The sequence below is a fragment of the Dermochelys coriacea genome, chromosome 1 (assembly GCF_009764565.3).
Source record: "Dermochelys coriacea isolate rDerCor1 chromosome 1, rDerCor1.pri.v4, whole genome shotgun sequence".
NCBI lineage: Eukaryota > Metazoa > Chordata > Testudines > Dermochelyidae > Dermochelys > Dermochelys coriacea.
Window position 1 is genome coordinate 62,987,286 of NC_050068.2, and position 20,316 is coordinate 63,007,601.

The 20,316-nt window shown below is 40.4% G+C and overlaps 1 protein-coding gene across 12 annotated transcripts in view; it reads right to left on the reverse strand.

The window, feature by feature from the left end:
• NAA16 (N-alpha-acetyltransferase 16, NatA auxiliary subunit) overlaps positions 1-20,316 on the reverse strand; it is a 104,664-nt gene that overhangs the window by 36,509 nt on the left and 47,839 nt on the right. For 9 of the 12 annotated variants that reach the window (XR_006277744.1, XR_006277742.1, XM_038386774.2 and 6 more), the window contains one exon: positions 20,206-20,312. Coding sequence is in view for 9 of the 12 variants with exons in the window: in XM_038386774.2 (XP_038242702.1) it covers positions 20,206-20,312 (107 nt within the window). In the remaining 3 variants the exon portion in view is untranslated. Of the gene's footprint in view, positions 1-4,454; positions 4,609-13,194; positions 13,325-20,205; positions 20,313-20,316 lie in introns of those variants that run through there. The other 3 variants (XR_005290562.2, XM_043504548.1, XM_038386869.2) reach the window with 3 other exon arrangements.

Below are 20,316 nucleotides of genomic sequence, written 5' to 3' on the forward strand. Positions count from 1 at the left end.
TTTTCCCATTCTTTCTTGACCTACTCCTGAACCCAATACAAACTTGACACCTACAAGGGATATGGGTGTCCCCAGGCACTGAAGACAGCTAGAGTGGCAGTCACTAACATGGATAGACTCCCGACAAGTTAGGCACCATTTAACCCCAAGAAAATTAGGCATATTCCAGAAAAGAAGAGAACCTCTCAGGAACACAGTGTGTGCGTGCGTGTGCGCGCACGCGAGAAAGAACAAACTTGCAGAAGGTCCCCCAAACTACATACCGAACTAAATTAACTAGTAAACCAACTCAACAAAATTACCACCTACAATAAATTACGCAGGACAGCTAAGCTATTTTAAGAAATGGGGATTTCAAGTCTTGCTCGGTCTCAGGCCAACGCAGTTGAAAAGGACAAAACTACCCTCAATTCTGACACTGCCCTATGTACCGTTGGTAAGGGATATAAGGATAAGTAGGGTGCACATGCGGACCAAACAGGTAATGCTACCAAAAGTCTCTGATCAAAGGCACATGCGCATCTGAAGTGAAGCATCCACAGGGAGATTTCTCAAAGAAGAATCTCGTTATTTATTTATTTTTAGGTGTTCCATTTGAGAGTTTTCTGGCTTCTACTGGAAGACTTTCCATAGTTTATGCCTTAAACACGTGGCTGACAAATCTGCTCATACAAGGCAGCAAGAGTTTTACAACTTGTTGCTGTGCAAGCAGAAATAAGGGAAAATAGTTGGAATGGAATAGAAAGGCATGGATTTTTCCACACTTTTCCTTGCTGATGTCTTTTCTAAACCTTCTTCTGAAACTTGGAAGTGCAGAGACTCCTAATTTGTCTCTATATAATAAGCCTTCTTGGCTATTTTCCTTGCCAGCCCCAGTGAGTGAATTTTCTCTATCCAACAAGTCCTATCTATTTTGTCTGAGCTCCTATTTATTTGAATTGATTTGTAAAATAATCATTTTGGCTATAAATAGATATTTACTCACTATCCTAGAAAGGAATATCTTTGAGCAGGAGGAATCAATACCAATAGCGCTGCCATAAACACTTAGCTTGTTAATTCTTATTAGTGATCCTAGCACAGTTGTAGAAAAGAACTTTTACCATTTATTTTTAATTAAAGTTTGTCCTAGGTGTCAAAGCTAGCTATTAGCTCTACTTCAGCGTTCCTCAAACTGTGGTTGGTGACCACAGATATTTCACAAAATACTTGCTGGTAGTCCACAAAGCTGGTTGGTCACATGATGCTCACTCTCCTTGTTTCCAGCTACTAAGTCACATTAAAAGACTTCTGAAATTATTACTTGCCTAGTATTTCTTTCCAATGTAAAATATTGGGATGTATGTCACAAATGGGAGGGAATGGAGTTTACAACAATCTCTATATCAAGAGCTGATCCACACTATATAGAAGTTTGAGAACCCATGTTCTATTTAATTTGTTAATATTTCTATGCTTGGAAAACAACATGCAACTCAGCCAGCACTGTTAGTTCTTTAACTTCATGCCACTTACAACTCCCATTTATGAACAAGCGACTGCCCTGTTCAGTAAGCCCGACTCCAAAGTCTTTCCAACTACAGAATACATCCAGTGCTGTCAGAGGCTTTGATTTTAACACTGTGAAACGCACTGAATTATCTATGACATCCTCTTCAACATAGGAGACCTGAAAGACTTACCCCATGGTGTGTGTCAATACTAGGAAATTTTGTACTAACTTTCTGGCAACATCACAAACTCTCTTATATAGGGTGCAGATGTTTTTAACCACCATGCCATCTAATTCTGCTCTAAGCAAGTTTTCATGACAGTGCTAGAACGCCTATGTCCTGCTTATTCTAACACACTGGGGATAGGCATGGTACAGGTATACCAGCAAAACAGGTACATTTTCTATTGTACACAAGGTCACTAAATATGCAGACAGTCTGAAACAAGTAAGAGGTGTGAATTTCCCACACTCATAATCCAAACATAAGACATTTCATTATTAGTGGCCTTAGCTGAAATATACAGGTCATGTGCCTATCCAGCGTGATGCACTTTTTATTCCTTTGACAGAAGAAATAAAATTGCAAGCTTTAAGACCCTATCAACCCTCCAATTTTTAGTGCTTGTAATCAGTTTGAGACACTGTTGTCTCCGAAAATGGTTTTTCCCAACATACAGTACAATTAAGACACTGTGCCTAATGAAGTTTGAATATTTCATACTGATTTTGCCAACAGGCAAGGTCTAGCACTAGTGTTGTGGTATAACTCAGTCCTAGCACACACATTTTGTGATGCAGACTGTACCATTAATTAGGTCTACGTAAGTGGGTTAGCCAGTCTGGCTTCCTCTCAGGTATCTGTGTGGGAAGACACATCAACATGTTCTTCCCCACATGTCATAGGAGTTCACTCCTTGTGCCTGTATTTCAGGCAATATCCCTTACACAAAGCCATTTCTACAAGACTTTACTGGCTACATAATTCGGAGGCATTGAGAAGATTTAAGTTTCTCAGCACTTCCTATTACTGGACACTACAAGTTTTCTTACCATCAGGCAGCACTCCACTGGTATTCGAATGGTTGGAAGGGATTGTGTGAACAGACAACAGTAATAAAATCACTCGTGCCTGGTTTACATCAGCAATTCCAGGACTCATATTGTTATGATACTGTCCAGCAGAAGTCCCAGAGGACTGAGAAATGCGGGACTCATTCAGATTCTGAACAGCATTTCTAATGTCTTAAATTTTGTCAGACTGGACTTCCTCCTTGGTAGTGTCAATAAAATGGCAGTTCCTGTGTAGAATTTCCAGCATCATTCAGTTATGAAAACACCAAAAAACGTGAATGGGGTTTCTAAATAGTTTTGAAAAATCATTTAAACACACATTTAGTATACATTAAATTTAGATTATTATATAACTAATCACTAGTACTTCTGCTCAGGCCTGGTCTACACTTTAAATTTAGATTGACCTAGTTACATTGCTAGTACATTGCTCAAAGGTATGACAAAAATTCAGATCCCTGAGCACTGTAGTTAAGCTGAACACCAAGCAGAGATATGGTTAGGTAGAAAGAAAAATTCTTCTGTTGGCTCGGGGAGATAGATTACCTATACCACTAGAAATATCCCTCCCATCAGTGTAGGAATCATCTACACTATAGCTCTACAGTGATGCCTGTAGTGTAGACAGACTCTCTCACATAGTTACAGAGGCTAACTATTACTGATGCATCATACGTGAAGCAGAAACACCTATTCTAAGGCTGCCTAGCAATTCCCATTATAAAAAACGGTTCAAATGTTTATAATTTTAGCAAGCCAACTAATCAGGTTGGGATTTTCCATGTTTGGAGATTGGTGTTCAATTTATTTTTTGAAAAAACTCAACCACACACAGTGTAGCAATTTCCAAGAATGTTACTGAAAAGTTTTGCATTGTAAAAAAGTTCAGACTTATTACCACCATCTCTTTCTTGTGCCATGATGCAGCAACTTGAAATTTTCCAGGGGGTAATTCGGGGGTCAGACTGGTGCTTTTTTACTCTATTACTGTCCCCATGAAAACCCTTCCAGATTTGGTCAAATTATAAACTGCGAGGGGGAAAAAATCCCATTTGCATATGAGCTATAGCCTCTAACAAGTTCTTTCTCCTTAAATTTCCTCAATGTTCTAACTACGATACGCATGCTCCCAGATACCACTGGTTTTTTTCCCTCTATTGTTCTAAAACAGCCACACAGAACTGGATTGAGACAGACAAGATCTTTCTCCTGATCTTCCTTTCCTTTTTAAACACCCTTCCAGCCTAGGGGAAGTGGCATTGCACTGGAAACCAGCAGACTAAGCTCAAGTATTACCTCATCTATTGACAGGGGTTAATAATTCTAGGTACTTTATAGTGCTATTAATGAGCGAGCACTCTGTACATTAGGAGAAGGGGCAAATATTAGCTGATCATCAAATTCTGGTACTGCTTAATGCACAATTTCTTACTTTCCTACTTAAGCTTTTTGGAATTCTCTCATTCTTATGAAGAATATAGTTTTAAAATCAAAGATTTTTACATTTTTCTATGAATGTTCAGTAATATTTGGATATGATTTATAAGCCCACTTACCACTGAGTTCCATCCTTAAAATTCTAACCCAGAGAACTTTCTAACCAAGGGAGTACACAGTTTCTCTAAAACTAAACTAACGAGATAGACATGAACAAAAAGGTGGCTGAGTCCCCTGCTTGCTAATCTTTTATTCTATCTTAAAATGTAGAGATAATCAGAATAGAATTAAATGTCCTTCACTTCCTTATGTGATCTACCACTAATTCATGGAGGGCACCCAGCTACAAAACTTGGTCACAGCTTCCCCATCATGTCTATAGCTATCCAAATCAAGGACAGAAAGCCATCTTTCTTGTAAGAGGAAAAGAAAGGGCTTCAGGGGAGACAGCCTACCTTCCTGTGCAGAGAGCCTTATATCTTTTTTGAGACTTCTGAGGTTTCTTCCAGCCAGACATTTTCTCTCATCCAGTATTTCCTCATAGAGCCTCCATGTTTTTAGTTACACAGAAATAGGACACATGCGCTTCAATGGAATCAACGCACCTGCAACACAATCGACGCAAACCTTGACTAATTGAAGGTCTTCACTCTTTGGATTTAACCTCACGGATATAGAGCACCACTGACTGGAGACCCAAAAAGAGTAGTTCTGAAAATTGGTCAGTCAAATTTAAAAACTTGCAATTTTGTTTTAGTGTCTGATTTTGTTCTCTCTTTTGCTAGGGGATAGTGGGAACAGAGGGGATGTTAAAGAGTTTATTACAAATACATTTGTGGAGCAGCCTATGGAGTATGAAAATTCTTACATCTCTCCGTGTCATTTCTAGTCAGGTCATTTACGTGCAGCAAAATCATTCTGCTAAGAGCTACTCTTAAGGCTTAGGTTCATGTAGAAATAGTAACTTCATATAAAGGCCCCAAATCCCATGTTCAATGTACTAGGACTAAGACAGAATTTTTTCGTATTGGAGACACCAAGGAAAAAGTGCAGCTTCTTTTAGGTCATGCTTAGTGCTATACTTAGGCACTCAGATGCCATCACGCCAAAGATTATATAAAAATGCCTAGATAAATGTCTGCTACTATACCATCATCAGTTTTGTGACTGCAAGCCTGATACAATTTTAGTACCCTCCAAACACAATGCAGTTAGGCTTCTGAAGCTGCTTAGTTGCATCTACATTGTAGAGAAAAGTCTTGATAGTAAACTAATTGCCAAGACACCAATATTGCACTATTAATAAAACCTACAACTAAAAATCTTAACTAAACTGAAAAAAATGACAAGATAACTGCATAATTACCCTAAAAAAACAGGAAGAAGCCATCAGCAAGTAAACAAGTCCCTCCAGACTTTCAGATATAATACTTAGTATCCACAAACAACATATATTGTACAGACATCTTTCCCTGCAAGTGCCATCACCAAACACATTTGTAGACACACGCATCTGTCATTACACATTTCAAGCACTTACTATTGTATAAGAATTTTTGAAGAATGTTCTTTAATTGGTAGTCTATGGATGCTCTATACAACAAAGAAAACTTATTTTCATATAACGCTACTTGGAAGTAAAAATCCTATAGCATCCTTATCTCTAAAACCAAGTTTTGTTTAGACGAGAATCAAATTGCTAAAGGAAAGGGAAATCCTGATAATAGGAAACAATTTCAGCGCTACAGGATGGAAAGACAACCTTTTCATTCAATATTAAGTAAGTTAATATTGCTACTATATTCTAAACTGATACCAATACAAAAAACTTGTGATTAGCTATATTAGGAAAATAACTTGCCTGTAATTCTTAATTCAGTAGTATAAAGATAAAAAGATCCAGATAAGAAGGGCTAGAATGCATTCTAAAATGAAACTGCCTCATCACCAGGGATAGCACACTTCTCTATTGCTGAGGCACAAATATCAGTATGTTTTTGGATCAAATTAATAGAACAGCAAAGAGAAATAAAATCCCACCTCCACAAGGGATTGGGGAAGATGGGAGAGGGAGGGATTACAGAAAGAACAGAGTAAAATGAATCTTGAATTACTGCCTTCAGAAAAATCAAAGAATATAAATGTAGGGCTGAAAGGGACCTGGACAGGTTATCAAGTCCAGCCCTCTGTGCTGAGGCAGGACCAAAAATGATAAGTTTTAAAAAACTGACCTATGAGGAAAGGTTAATAAACTGGGTATGTTTACTTGTGAAAACTGAATTGGGGACCTGATAAGTCTTCAGATATGTTAAGGGCTGTTACAAAACGAACTGAGATCAATTTTTCTCCATATCCACTGGACTGAATGATCTGTTGAGGTCCCTTTCAGCCCTACATTCCAGAACACTGATGTGCATCCTTGATTCCCGTGGGGTCCACATTCCTTGTGTCACGTGTTCTATGTGCGCTCCCCTTCCACGTGGGGTGCATTGTGATGACTGTCCTGTCTGGGGAGGATGGGAGAAAGGACACAGACCTGTCATGGGTCTGTCCACCACTAAAGGAATGAAAGTACCTCAGGGGGAGCTATCTGGCATGTCATGTAGGTGAGTAGACACTGTGGAGCCACATCTGGAGGCAGAGAAGGAGGTGGAGGCAAGCGAAGGCGGTGACATACATGCACAATGCCATGCGGCCAAGGAGGAATAGGCAAGCCCTTTACTGAAAACACTATTGGCCTACCATGAACCTCAGGAATTGTCTGTGGGCCAGATGGATGTTTATGTGAAAATAGGTATCTTGCATATCGAAAGCCACAAATCACATGCTTTCTTTTAATGGTGGGATGATAGCGGCTATGACGACCACATGAAACTTGGGTGTGTGGATGAAGCGACTGAGATGGAAATCCAGGATTGGTCTCTACCCTGCCCTTCTTTTTGGGTATCAGGAGGTAAGTTGACTAGAACCCCACCGCTTGATAGAGCAGTTCATCTGGACTATCACCCTTCTTTGTAGTAAGGAGTCCACCTCTATGGTGAGAATGCTGTTGTAAGTGTGGTCCCTGAGAAAGGATTGAGGAGGGGATTGTGAATGAGGTAGTGTGATTAACTCAATTGTACAGCCATAGTGGATGACATTTCACACCAACTTGTCCGTTGTTGTTATACTCCAAGCTAGTACAAAGAGTGCTAGATGACCCCTGAAGGGGGTGGTGTGGTTGAATGGCAGTAAACAAGGTGGATGACAGCTCTCTAATGTTCCTCAGAAGTATCTTTTCTGAGAGGGTTGCACGTGTGAAGAGGAAGACTGTGAAGGTGGACCTGGAAGGTGAGATGGTTCACAGTCTTTTGGCACTTGTGTGGTAGTTTTTATGACCTCTGGTGGAAAAACTGGGAAGTCCTCTACTATTGTTTTGTGGGTGGTGGGCGGTAGAATTTATGCTTGGGCACAAAAGTGTACAGATACCCCGTGAGCAGAACGCGGCTCTTGAATCCTTCAGGTTGTGGAGGGAATTGTCCATTTTCTGATTAAAAAGATAGAAGATTCATCAAAAGGGAGGCGTTCAATGGTATTTTGAACCTCCCTGAGGAAACCAGAGGAATGAAGCCATAATTCCCCCTGCATGACAGTGCCTGTAGCAACGATGTTGTGGTGAGAAGGAACCAGAGACGGGGTCAGTCTCCCTTTTATCACCTCGGACAAAACCATGGCGCAAGGGTGCATTTGTGAACGAATGGACACTACTACTTTCAAATTCTCCAGCTCCGGAGGCATGTTGCATGTAAACCCGCAGTGAAATATAATAGGAATCATCGCTCGAAGAAGAGTTTGCCATCGTCATGCCTGTGTTATGAGGGCTTTGACCAGGGGCTGGGTACTATGCTTAGCATGGAACCAATGGTAGCTCACGATGACCTGCGGACCCCAGAATCTAGCATGGAAATGGATGGGAACCAGCAGCAGGCTTCAGATGAGACCAACAAAGTGACTCTGGTGATTAAACGAGTCCTGGAGGAGGGTTTGTCATAGGAGTAGCTGCAGCACATCCTCAGACTGTACTCAGAGGAGCTTTTTGTTGAAAACTTCCCCTGGAGAAGCGACAAACCGTGGAACTAGCAGCAGAAACTGAACAGGCAGAAGTCTCCCCATAGCTAGGCAAGTTTCTGGCTTCATTTTTAATTTATAGCTATGGAAAGGATTTTCATTTTATGAACCAAAGCAAAATTAGTGCTAGCCCTGGGCAGCAGTGGATCTGCCAATGGTGGATTGCAGGCCAGCTCCTCAGTATCCCCCACCCCACCCCCCACAACCTGGAATTTAAAATGGTTATCAGGAAGCACAAATGTGACACAAGCCTCCAAAAGTCATGTTTTACTAGTAATGGGCAATTTTATTTTTGTGCTAGGACATGCTGGTTTGTTAAAAAGTGAGAACATTACGTTACCCATCCGGTAATCATGCCATACCAATTCAATGAAGTAAAAAGCCACCTGAAAACACTGAACTGCATAGGAGGATGGAAGGGGGGACTGAAATGCAGTCATTTTAGTTAAATATAGTGCATGTGCTCCAAGGGTGATGAAATCATGTGTCTGAAATAGGTCTGGAGGTCTGAATGCAGTCCAGAAATTTACTGAAGAGGTAGGAGAGGGAAAGGGGATGCCAGTGGAGTGTATGTGTTTGCAGGCAGGCAGTCAAAAAGGCTACATCAGTAGCTGTCATCGTCGCATCTGTTTTCTGAGGGCTTTGACCAGGTGCTGGGTACTGTGCTTAGCCTGGAACCAATGGTAGCGCACCATAACCTGAAGACCCCAGAATACATGCAGATGCTAACAGCATCCTAATGACTCCCTCATGAATTTTGACCCCATCCTGGGTGCTGATGGTTGCAAACTTTTTCAGTAGCAGGAACTCCAGATAGGTAGTCATGTTTCAGGGAAGGGTGTATTTTTCAGGGCACCTCGGTAGCTCATCAGCCCACTCCACTCATAGATGTGCATTTCACTGTGACATGAACAGTTGGCTTCCCATAAGCAGCTTGGAATAAACCTCTGCATTTGGGAACCACTAGAACTGTTGTCCTTCAAAATGTGGAATGCCTCAAATGACAGAGAAAGCTTATGTAGATGGCAACCATGGCAACTGCCTTCCTCCACAGTCCAAACTGGTCTGAAATTCTTAGAAAAACGTGGTTGTGATTTTTAACTATGCACCTCTTTTTAACCCAGCTGTGTCTAGGGAACTTCTGTAATCTGAAGCATCCCTCTGGCAATATACTGAAGTACAGTTTTACAAAGTAACATTTTATGCCCTTCAAATTCCAAAAGGAATTTTTGTGCTCATGTACTGACACACTTGAGACAGTAACCTTCTGTTTCTTTCCCTCTTCCAAGACCATCAACCTCTGCAGATCATAGTATCCTTGACAACTTGCACAACTAGAGTAGAAGACTGGATCACTGTACCATCATGGACTGGTGCAAGAGGAATCATTTCTGTGATGAACTTATGGTTGACATTCTCAACAGAGCCAACAAGCAGTCCAGTACCAAACAGAGAAGGACTTAGGGCAAGCGGAAAGACAAGATGAAAGGCTCAGCTTGGTTTCACAGCTTGAAGACAGATTTCAGTAAGGGGTCAGATCCTTGCCTCTCAGTTCCTGGAAGAGGAACGGCAGTTAAGGGATGAAGATAGTTTTTTCTGTTGTGCTCTGAGAGGCTGTTTTTAATAATGGCTGCAAAACTGCAGACTGCTGCTGCACCAGCCCTATGGCTTGAGTCCTCCATGGAACAGATACCTCATGCAATCTCTCATATGAGCCTCTCCCCAGTGGACACTCCACTGCCCCTCTGCCCTGGCACCCAGCGCGCAGCAAATGTGGAAGGAAAGGAGAAATGCCACAGTAGCAGGATTCCATCTTGGCAATTGTTCCATTGTTTGCATTTATTCATGTGCTTGGTTTATGGTTTAAGTTTGGTGTGTTAATGGCAACCAGCCTGCCTAGAAATTATATTTTATTTTCTAATAAATGTTCAAAGTATTTTATTAAGAAATTTTGTTACCATCACAGCATCACATCCTATAATATGTATTTAAAAGATAAACACATGGTAAGTGACAACTTTTGAAGTTTTATGCTAACACTATTTCTCAATACAGATATCTAAGTCCACAGTTGTGCACCTCCATTCCATTTCATAAGTGGGAATAGGTCATTCATAAGTCCAATGCACATCAATCAAGCCCCAACCCTTACCCAGTGTACTGTAAGCATTGCACAAGCACATCATAAAAGGTACCATCTTTACCACTGGCCCATGCAAGTCTATAAAGTGGGAGTACAGTTATCCCTAATTTCTGATGCCTGGGTGCATTCAGCTCCAGTAGCTGCACTTTCTTGTTGAGTTTACTGCTTCAGCAGACTATCACTGTCAGTTCCATTTGGGGAAAAATGGCTCACCTTTGGTGTCACAAAGACTGTGAAGAGCACAGCAAGCCACAGTAATGCAAAGAGCACTGATTACACTGGAATCCAAATTGGGTCTTCAGGCAGTGCCAGCAGGATTTCAATCTGCCAAACGCACATTCAACCACCATTTTACACCTAACTGGGGGTGTAATTAAACCTTCTTTTGCCAGGGCCTCTGAGATCTGGATATGGTTTCATACACCAAGGCAAAATGGGGCATGCAAAATCCCCAACAGTGGGAACAGTAATTCCATTTATGACAATGTCATTTGGTAGGAACAGCGTCCCAGCAGGTTCTTGAATGTAAACTCTCGACTGGCAGAAAATCCTGGATCATGAACTTTTTCAGTGCAGCACAGGTTAATGTAAATCAATTGGCTTCTGTGGTCTACACTGGCCTGGATAACAATGGAATAGTACGCTTTCTGGTTTATGCACTGGTGCTCCTTGAAGGCAAACTATGGGTACGTGAGTCCCATCAATGGACCTGCTGCAGTTTAGAAACCCCATTCTCTCAAAGCCAGTAATTACTTCAGGAGTATCTTTTATGCCACTGCCTTTGAGTAAATCACATGCCTGATTGCCTCAGAAACCCCTGCCACCACTTTACCCACAATCAACTTTTCAACACTAAACTGGTTGGTAATGGACCTGTAGCAGTCTCGGATAGCCAGTTTCCAAACGGTTATAGCAATCCACTTCTAGACTGGCACAGCCACCCTCATGTCTCAAAGCTGGATGGTCAAGGCAACATGCTCACAAAACTCCAGAAACCTAGCTTTCTTCATGCAAAAGTTCTGGACTCACTGCTGGTCATCCCAGGTCTGCAGGACGATGTGGTCCCACTACTCTGTGCTTTTGGCCCTTCTCCAGAAGTGCTACATTGTCGGTATCAATGGCCATACAAAGTGTCATGAGCAGCAGCAGCCAGTCTGTCAGTTGCCTTTGGTGGGTCAGAAAAGGTCACCAGAATGTCCACCAGCATCTCTCAGCAGCTCTGCCATCTCCTTAAAACAGGAGTGAAAGCATAAGTGAGAGTTCTTCAAATGGTGACTCCTCCACATTGTTGGCTCTGGTTGCTGGAACTGTATCAACAAAAGGATGGTTCAAGCAAGAGGGGTCAGCAGGCTGCTCAAAACTTCCTGTGACATTTGGGGGTAGACACTCAAATTTTCCCACACTGCACCACAAAGAGCTAGAACAGCCATATTTCGAGATGGTGCTAGGAAGTCTTGGATACCGTTGGACGGACTCAGACCTGTGTACCGCAATTATGGACTCAGACCTGTGTACCGCAGGAGCCCCGGTTCAAAAATTTGGTCTAGCTGTCAGCAACCACCATAAATGCTCAAGCCCTGGGTTCACAAACCATAGTTACTGACTTTAGGTCCGCTAACCCTGGACTTACATTGCAGAGTAGAGACACCCCTAATAAGACAGTTAAAGTACTGTTTTAATTAATCAATCCCTTGAAAGTGTTTCTCTGACATAGGAAGAAATAGCAAAAACTACTAAGATATGGAACTGCAGAGTACCAATATCATCATCTGAGGTTAGAGAGAAGTTAAAATTCCAAGAAAAGGAAAAAAACACTAATGTTTAAGTAACAAAAGAAGGACTACTGTCTTTAATTACAGGATTCTTTATGCAAGGTAGCTAATTAACCCTCAGTGAGGGACCAAATGGTAGATATTCAAACCAACAGAACAAGAAAATCTGTAACAGGTAAGGGACAAAACTATGTTCCCAAGAGCAAGATAATGGAATCCACTTAAGTACTGTATTCTTCCTCTCAGCCTTCTTGAGAGCATGAAGCGCATTTTGATAACACTAAATACACCAAATGCATCCGATGAAGTGAGCTGTAGCTCACGAAAGCTTATGCTCAAATAAATTTGTTAGTCTCTAAGGTGCCACAAGTACTCCTTTTCTTTTTGCGAATACAGACTAACACGGCTGCTACTCTGAAACCTTTGATAATACTGTAATTAAAAACAGACTATGTATGGCTTCTCTGTTGCAACTCTTCAACCTATGTAAACACTTATGAATAGAAGGTTCAGTTACTGAATTATCTGGGGATTAACCTTTATAAATCTCTTCTGGTTCGCTGTGGCACTGCAGAGACTGAATTAAAATGTTTAGTCTTGCAGTGAAGTTGAGGAGGAATTTTGACTCTGTCCAACTCCAGGTTTAGTGAAGCCTAAACAAAGGGCACTGATGGACATATAATGACAAGACTAAAAGGAGAGGTTTTATAACATGAGAAGTTGCATTTACTGACTATCCAGAAACAAAATCTACAAACACAATGTATTAACTGAGTGGATTAGTTATTAAACAGCATGTTATGTTCAGTATGATTAAAAAAGGAAAATAAGTAGTCTTGGTATTAAATTATAAGAAATAATTGCTACAAGATTGAAAAGAGATTGTTGAGAAATGGAAGCGGTCTAAACCCCTTAACTGGCTTTGATAATTTTAATAAACTGAATGTGACTACATTTTAAACAAGAGGTACTATTTGCTTCATTGAATTAATCACCTATAAGCTACTAATTAACAGCACCTAAGACTCAGGGAAGACTTATAGAAAAGGATTTTATTTAAGACATTGGTCTACCTTCTTCCATTTAGTTGGAAATTAAGCAAATCTTGGATACGGAGCCTACATTGAAGATAAATGGTTTAAAATTTCAGTATGGAAGTCCAAGTTTTTCATTTGGATGCCTGAGGCAGAATCTTCAGTTACATAGTAGTTTACACGTACCTCTCAGTGAAGCTTTTTTTTAGTATTAATTTATATTGCCAAACAGTCCATTGTCATCAAGTAGTAGATTTGAAAGTTCCTATGAGTTGGAAGGGAAATCAAAGACAGCAACTTATTACACCTTGTAATAAGAGACTCAGCATAACTTTTCCACACAGTCTCATGCTTTTATTTTACACGGAAATCTAGAAACAGACCCCCACCACTTAAATGATTACGGCTTCGAGCAATTTAAAACTAGAAAACAAGAAGAAGTTAGGCAATGCACCTTAGAAGGTAGGGTTTAAACTACACATCCATTGAAGAGTTCTGAATTGATTATATCCTTTCAGGAAAGATCTAGATAATATTTATACATGACTGGTTTAGGCAATGCCATACAATATATGTAATGTGCCAAACTAGCAGCCAGTTTTCGTCCCCTTCCCCTGCACACACACAGAAACGCTCAAGTGTTCTCCCCTTCTAAAACTTATCTCCCACATCACTTCCACAAAGAAGAAACCTAGAAAGTAGTAAAACCAAGAGATCTGGGGAAATGCCAATAGCACATAAAACAAGTGCTCAATGTGATATGGTGGTCAAAAATGAGTTAATGCAATTTCGGGCTGCTTATATAGAAGAACTGCATCAATGAGCACAAGAGATTGTGGCTTTAGTAAATTCTGGTGAAGCAGCACCTGAAATACTATGTCCATTCCGGGCATCTTAGTACTAGACTGTGTTCTTTGAACTTATTTATTAGGGAACTGGAGGGACTGCTTCATAAGGGGAGCAGTGTCTAATGGAGGAGGGGCTGCATAGAGAAGACACATTTAAAGGATATTGTGATAAGCAGCTATGCTTGGATATATACAGAGAGATCAGTTTTTATATATTCTTATTCACTTGAAATTTGCAGTAAAGCTACTTTAGGGAGAAACTGCAGGTTTCTGTTCAGACAAATGCCTGGAAGAGGAAAAGAAATGCTCTCACATGCCCAGACTAATACCATCAGGAGTGCATTGAAGTAATATCATCATGAGCTAATTGGAGACCAGAGGGTCCTCTGGAAAGAAAGAAAGACCAGACCACCATTAAATAAGGAAAGTCCCCCTCCTAAAATGGCATATGGACTGAAAAAGATCTCTGCTTTTGCCTTCTTGATAGTGTAAACTTGGGGGCGGGGAAGAGTAAAGTAGTAGATATGGGCTATGTCTACACTACAGAGCCTGTTGGCATAGCTTCCTATGTAAATGGAGCCTACACTGACAAGAATTCTTCTGTTGGTGTGGGAACACCATTTCTCCCAACGACGCTAGCTGAGTTGACAAAGCTGTGTCTACACTGAGGTTTTGTTGGCATAGCTAAGTCACTCGGGTATAGTTTTTTTCATATCCTGGACTGATGCAGCTTCACTGATATATAGCTTAAGTGTAGACCAAGTCATGGACTAACCAATAAAATAACTACATCAGTTTCTGATTTTGACCTAAAACATCTAACCTTGTTAGGAAATGCTCGACACAGTACATTTTTTATTTCACCATGCTAAGAGACTATGCTCCTTTCTCCTGGCAGAAGATCAGATCAGACTGACCTATGCATGTGTCATTTCCAGACTGCATAAATTAATATAATCTGTGTGTGATAAATAAGGGCGGCATAGCTCCCTTTGAGGATCACCCAGCCAGCCAGCTAGCTGTAAAATACCTCTTGATCTGTTCTCTACTTGCTTTACCAGTAAAGGATTAACAAGCCCACAGGTAAAAGAAAAGGAGTGGGTACCTGACCAAAAGAGCCAATGGGAAGGTAGAACTTTTAAAAATTGGGAAAGAAAACTTTCCCTGTGTCTGTTGGTCTCTGGACTGCAGGAACATGGAGCAGCAATGCTATAAGCAGAAATGCTGTTTAAGGTTTGAACCAGGTATGAAAAAAAAAAAAATGTTTTCCATACCTAGAAGGAATCATTTGGATAGGGAATGTTTAGTTAGATGTTATCAGGTTTATTTCTTATTTTGGCTTGTGGGTCTCCTCTGTGCTAACCCGACGCTTTTGTTTGCTTGTAACCTTTAAGCTGAACCCCCAAGAAAGCTAGTTTGGGTGCTTAATTTTTGGAATTGCTCTTTTACAATCTAGCAAAACCCTAAATTCAAAATATATATATATATATTTTTGTTAATAAAATTTACCTTTAAGAACAGGATTGGATATTTGGTGTCCTAAGAGGTTTGTGCATGTTGTTTGATTAGCTGATAGAAAACAAAAGGGATTAGCTGTGGCTTTCTCAGCTCTTCCCGGGCGGGGGGGGGGGGGGGGGGGATAAAAGGGCTTGAGGGTACCCCCACAGAGAGGAATTCCCAAGTGCTCCTTCCTGGGTTCAAAAGGGTTTTTTTTTTGCATTTGGGTGGTGGCAGCGTTTACCAAGCCAACATCAGAGAGAAGCTGTAACCTTGGGAGTTTAATACAAGCCTGGAGTGGCAAGTATTAATTTTTAAAATCCTTGCGGGCCCCCACTTCCTGCACTCGGAGTGACAGAGTGGGACAGACACTGTATCAGAGAATGAAGGTAGAAGCAACACAGAAGCTTCAGTCTGATAGCCCAGTTTTCATTGGGATAAGCCACAGAAAACAGAACACCGGTGCTCTGCACTGTCTACTGATTCCCAGTTCACTTTCAATGTCAATTCAAGGCCTCAGTCTTACACTATAAGGCTATGAACAGTTCAGGACCAGGATATGTTAAAGATAACCGTGTCATCTATTCTACGATTTTCTGGCTATTCCAGAACAACGCAGGTAAAAAAGCCCTCAAAAAGCTTGCAAGAGCCAGGGGGTATTCATTTAAGGGAATTCTACTGTAGAACAAGCTACAGGAAATAAGACTAAGGCAAAACATAACCATTTTCAAAACATGCTATAAATTTCACTTATTTGCCAAAATCTTCCCATCTTAAGAAATAGAACAAGAGTGTACAATGACTGAGAAACTTCTTAGAAACTGGGAATATTCATTTTGAAAAAATGTTGATATCTATGTTGTACTCAGCACTAATCATGGTGAGAAGTTTTACAGATTGCTTTAGTTTTATCTGTTTGTCATTCAACTTTCTTCTATTAAAATGACAGTATTTTGTTTAAAAGCAAGCGTTAATGAGGGACAAAGTGCTGACCGACTATCTCCTTGGGGAAGAGAAAACTGATGCTGGCTAAATGGTACACAGGTACCCAAAAGAGTCTTGGGAAGTGCTGCAGTTTCTATTTAGAGGTACAGACCGAGGGAATCTGGGCTAGTATTAAATAAATCCTCTCATGGGTACTACGACTCTGAACACCAAGGATGGAGAAACATTTCATGTGGTGGTGCAATGGAAGGAATATACCCAGGAAAACAAAATTTTGAAGTATAGCCTTGAAAAATCAAAGAAAAACTTCCTGACTCGGAGCTTAAATTGAGCACTAGTCTGGCAAAGGATGTGTAGAAGCCTCATAACTTGGGGCATTTAATACTGGACTGTGTAAAGCCCTATTCAGAAGATCTGCTGTAGGTACAATTAGGTAGTGGAAGGAGGAAAGAACAGGACTAACCCATCTTTAATATTTCTAATTTCAAGATAATAAACATTATCCAAGCATACGATGATCAGTTATTATACTGTCTGGGAAATTACTTTCCTCCAGTTGCTGAATTAGATTTATTATGCATTTTATACACACCATCCTCTGAAATATCTGACACTGATACACCCTCCCAATATTCACACACTTTTTCCTGAAATAAACACACTGGAAAACTCACAAAGAGTCTTTCACAGAAGTGGGCTAACTACAGCCCCCGGGACCATACTGCCTGGCCCCTGAGCTCCTGGCAGGGGAGATTAGCCCCTGGCTCCTCCCCTGCTTTCCCCCCTCCACTGCAGCCTCAGCTTGCTGCGCCGCCCACCGCTCCTGCTGTGCAGCACAGCAGTGTGGCTGGCTCTGGCATGGTAAGGGGGTGGGAGGTCCCAGGAGGCAGTCAGGGGACAGGGGGCAGTTGGATGGGACAGAGGTTCTGGGGGGGGAGGGGCGGTCAGGGAACAGGGGGACTGGACAGAGGCTGGGATCTCGTGGGGGTGGTAGGGGCAGGGGTCCCGTGGGGGGGGGGAGGAGGGGACAAGGAGTGGGGGGGGGGTTGGATAGGTCGAGGATTCTGAGGGGGATGGGTCGGGGGTGGGAAGTGGGAGGGGGCAGATAGGCTGTTTGGGGAGGCACAGCCTTCCCTACCCGGCCCTCCATATTGTTTTGCAACCCTGAAGTGGCCAAAATATTTGCCCACCCCTGGTCTATGAAATGAAACTTAATACACATACTAGGTGATTTGCTTTGCCAGCATTTATTCCCCAAACAAAAGAGGCACACATTTTGATTAAAAAGAAAAGCCTGTAATTTTGTAAGTTAAAACACAAGAACACAATACTTGAGTCCACAAATCTATTCACTTAGGCCTTCCACTCTTGTATCTACTCTTAGATATTTAAACACGTGTCAATTTACTTTTTTCAGCACCTGAGTTACTAAGAAGTTTTGACCAAACCATTCATAATGTGCTAAAATGTGCTTACTTGATGTTGAGCTGACAAAAAAAAGAGTAGCGGTCTTTAAAAAAAGGACAAAATTCTGAACTCAAAGTTCTATCTCCTGATATTTCACTTTCACAATTTTCCCTCCATTTTAATGCCGTGAACTGCTACAAACTACTTCCACAACCACATTTGTAGCAGAAGGGAAGGAATGTACACAGGATTACATTTCATGAACCATAATTCAAGCTCTTCTTCCCACTCAGGGCTCAACCTACAACACTGATCCCAAATACAAAGGTTAAGTTGGATAAGTAGGAATAGGTTCCATAGCTTTCCTGGGTTTGTTTTGTTTACTTCATTTTGTCTTTCTTGGTCTATGTTGTAAATTTAGCTCAACCAGATTTCCCCTGAAACCGCAACAGTAGTGTTATCAGCCATCAAATCTCATGTTTAGAACTTTAATACCTCTCCGTTGAGTCCCTTTTAATAGAAAGTTATTGGTATATTTTGATCAAAGTTCTCTGTTAATTTCTACATATATGATCTGGACATAGAGACATAAAACCTTCCTGGGAGTTCCACTGAAGATCACTGGGAGCCTTGGAAATCCTTTTCCTATCAACCAATGAATCATGAAACTGAATGAGAGCTGTGACAAAACAGCCCAACATCTATGATGTACTTCAGGACTGTGTTACATGTTTTTATGTCAAAGATTTCATATTACTGCACTTGAAGTTATTTTTATTTTCACTGTCTGATCAAACACCAAAGTCATAATTTGCCATAATTTTCTCTGCATTTTTGTGTAGCATCTTCATAACTTGGACACAATACTCCACATCTTTCTTTTTCCACACACAGAATTTGTCGCATTGAGTAGAAGTGTATTTTCCCCTAGTACAGATGCTTGTAGCCATTACAGGGTAATTTCACACAATCAACCATCCATCTTCTATCAACAATCAATGTTGATTTTAGTTTTTCCTAGAATCATGTATTACCAGAGGCCCTGTGCAAGATTCTTTCAAACCAAGACCCTATAATCAATTCACAGCTCGTCTTCAATATCCAGACATGGTTGATTCTACCAAGCAGACATGCCGCTTCCTCAAAACGTAAGTAACTATTCCTTCCCACCACGAGCTTCTAGAAAGTTGTAACAAGGATAACATCCTTGACATTCCTCAATTCACTTTTAATTTTGAAATAGTTAATTTTATTCAGACTGAAATTAGAGCCAATTTTCTTGTTTCAAAACCCTTTGAAATAAGTATTTCCACAAACATAAATGAGTGAGTGAATGCAAAAAACTTGAAGCCCTCCCTCTCCCCCTTTCCAGGAAAAAAACCAAAGTATTTCAACAAATGTAAATCCTGTACTCCCCATCTAATAATTGCCTCTGTCTCTGCATATAAATTGGTTAGTCCCTCTGAATAAACTGGCAATCCTAAAAGTTTTGATTTCATGTTCCCAAATTGATTGGTGGCAAGCAAACTTCTCAGGTAAAAACTTGCCACAGTGGAAGCAGTGACTAGCCCTTTCTCCTCATTATTATACATTGGTCTACTCCGAGCACTCCCCAACCCACCTAAATTTTGCCATCCTTGGTGAAGAACTTTCTCTATTACAATTCATGTCATCCATATCAGTATTCCTCAACATCTCCAACTTTTGGATTCTCCATATAGTTGCAAAAATCAAGTGGAAAAAAAACCTTCTTTACTGCTTATTTACAGCTCAAAAAAGCAGACAAATTAAAGTTTTTAAAATCAGAGTTTGAGTTCAACTTCACTATGTACAATTTTTCATACAAACTGCATTATTGTATATTAAATACATTTGTGTATGTAGAGACACCCCCCCCGTGCTTTAAAACCAATAACTAAAACTAAAGAAAAGCAGTTTTAGTACAAAACAAAAACATATCTTGAGATTTTAGACCTGCTCAAATATAGTACTACACAAACTTTAGACAGACTGACATATGGAACAATATCTTTAACATATAATACTGTATTATCACAATTCAGAATAGTTACTAGTTGTCTATTTTATAATAAAGATTTCTAGCGATATCATAAGCCACAAGTTGAATCAACCCTGACACATTTTCATCCCAGGACAAAGAATACAGTTTAGTAGATTAGTCTTCATTATTCTTGACTTGTCAAACTTCTGTACATATTTGTATCTGATTCTGACAATGTCAAAGTCATCAAATTTAATACAGATATGTACATATTACTATGTATGAGTAATCACCTAGTAATTCTGTAGTGAAACAGTACACCAACTACTAAGTAGGAGATTGCTGAATTACAGTCATTTGTAAATTCCAGAGGAATCTATATAACACACTTACAAATTAAATTAGTATAGCATATTATATGAAAACTGAATAAATACTAAAATTTACCTTTTCTGTATTGTAATATAAAGATTTCAAAGCGGTAAACAAGGGTGGGCAGCCTTTACTGAAGTTAACCCTCAGGAACTTATCCATTAGTTCTCTAAATGTTTCACCTAG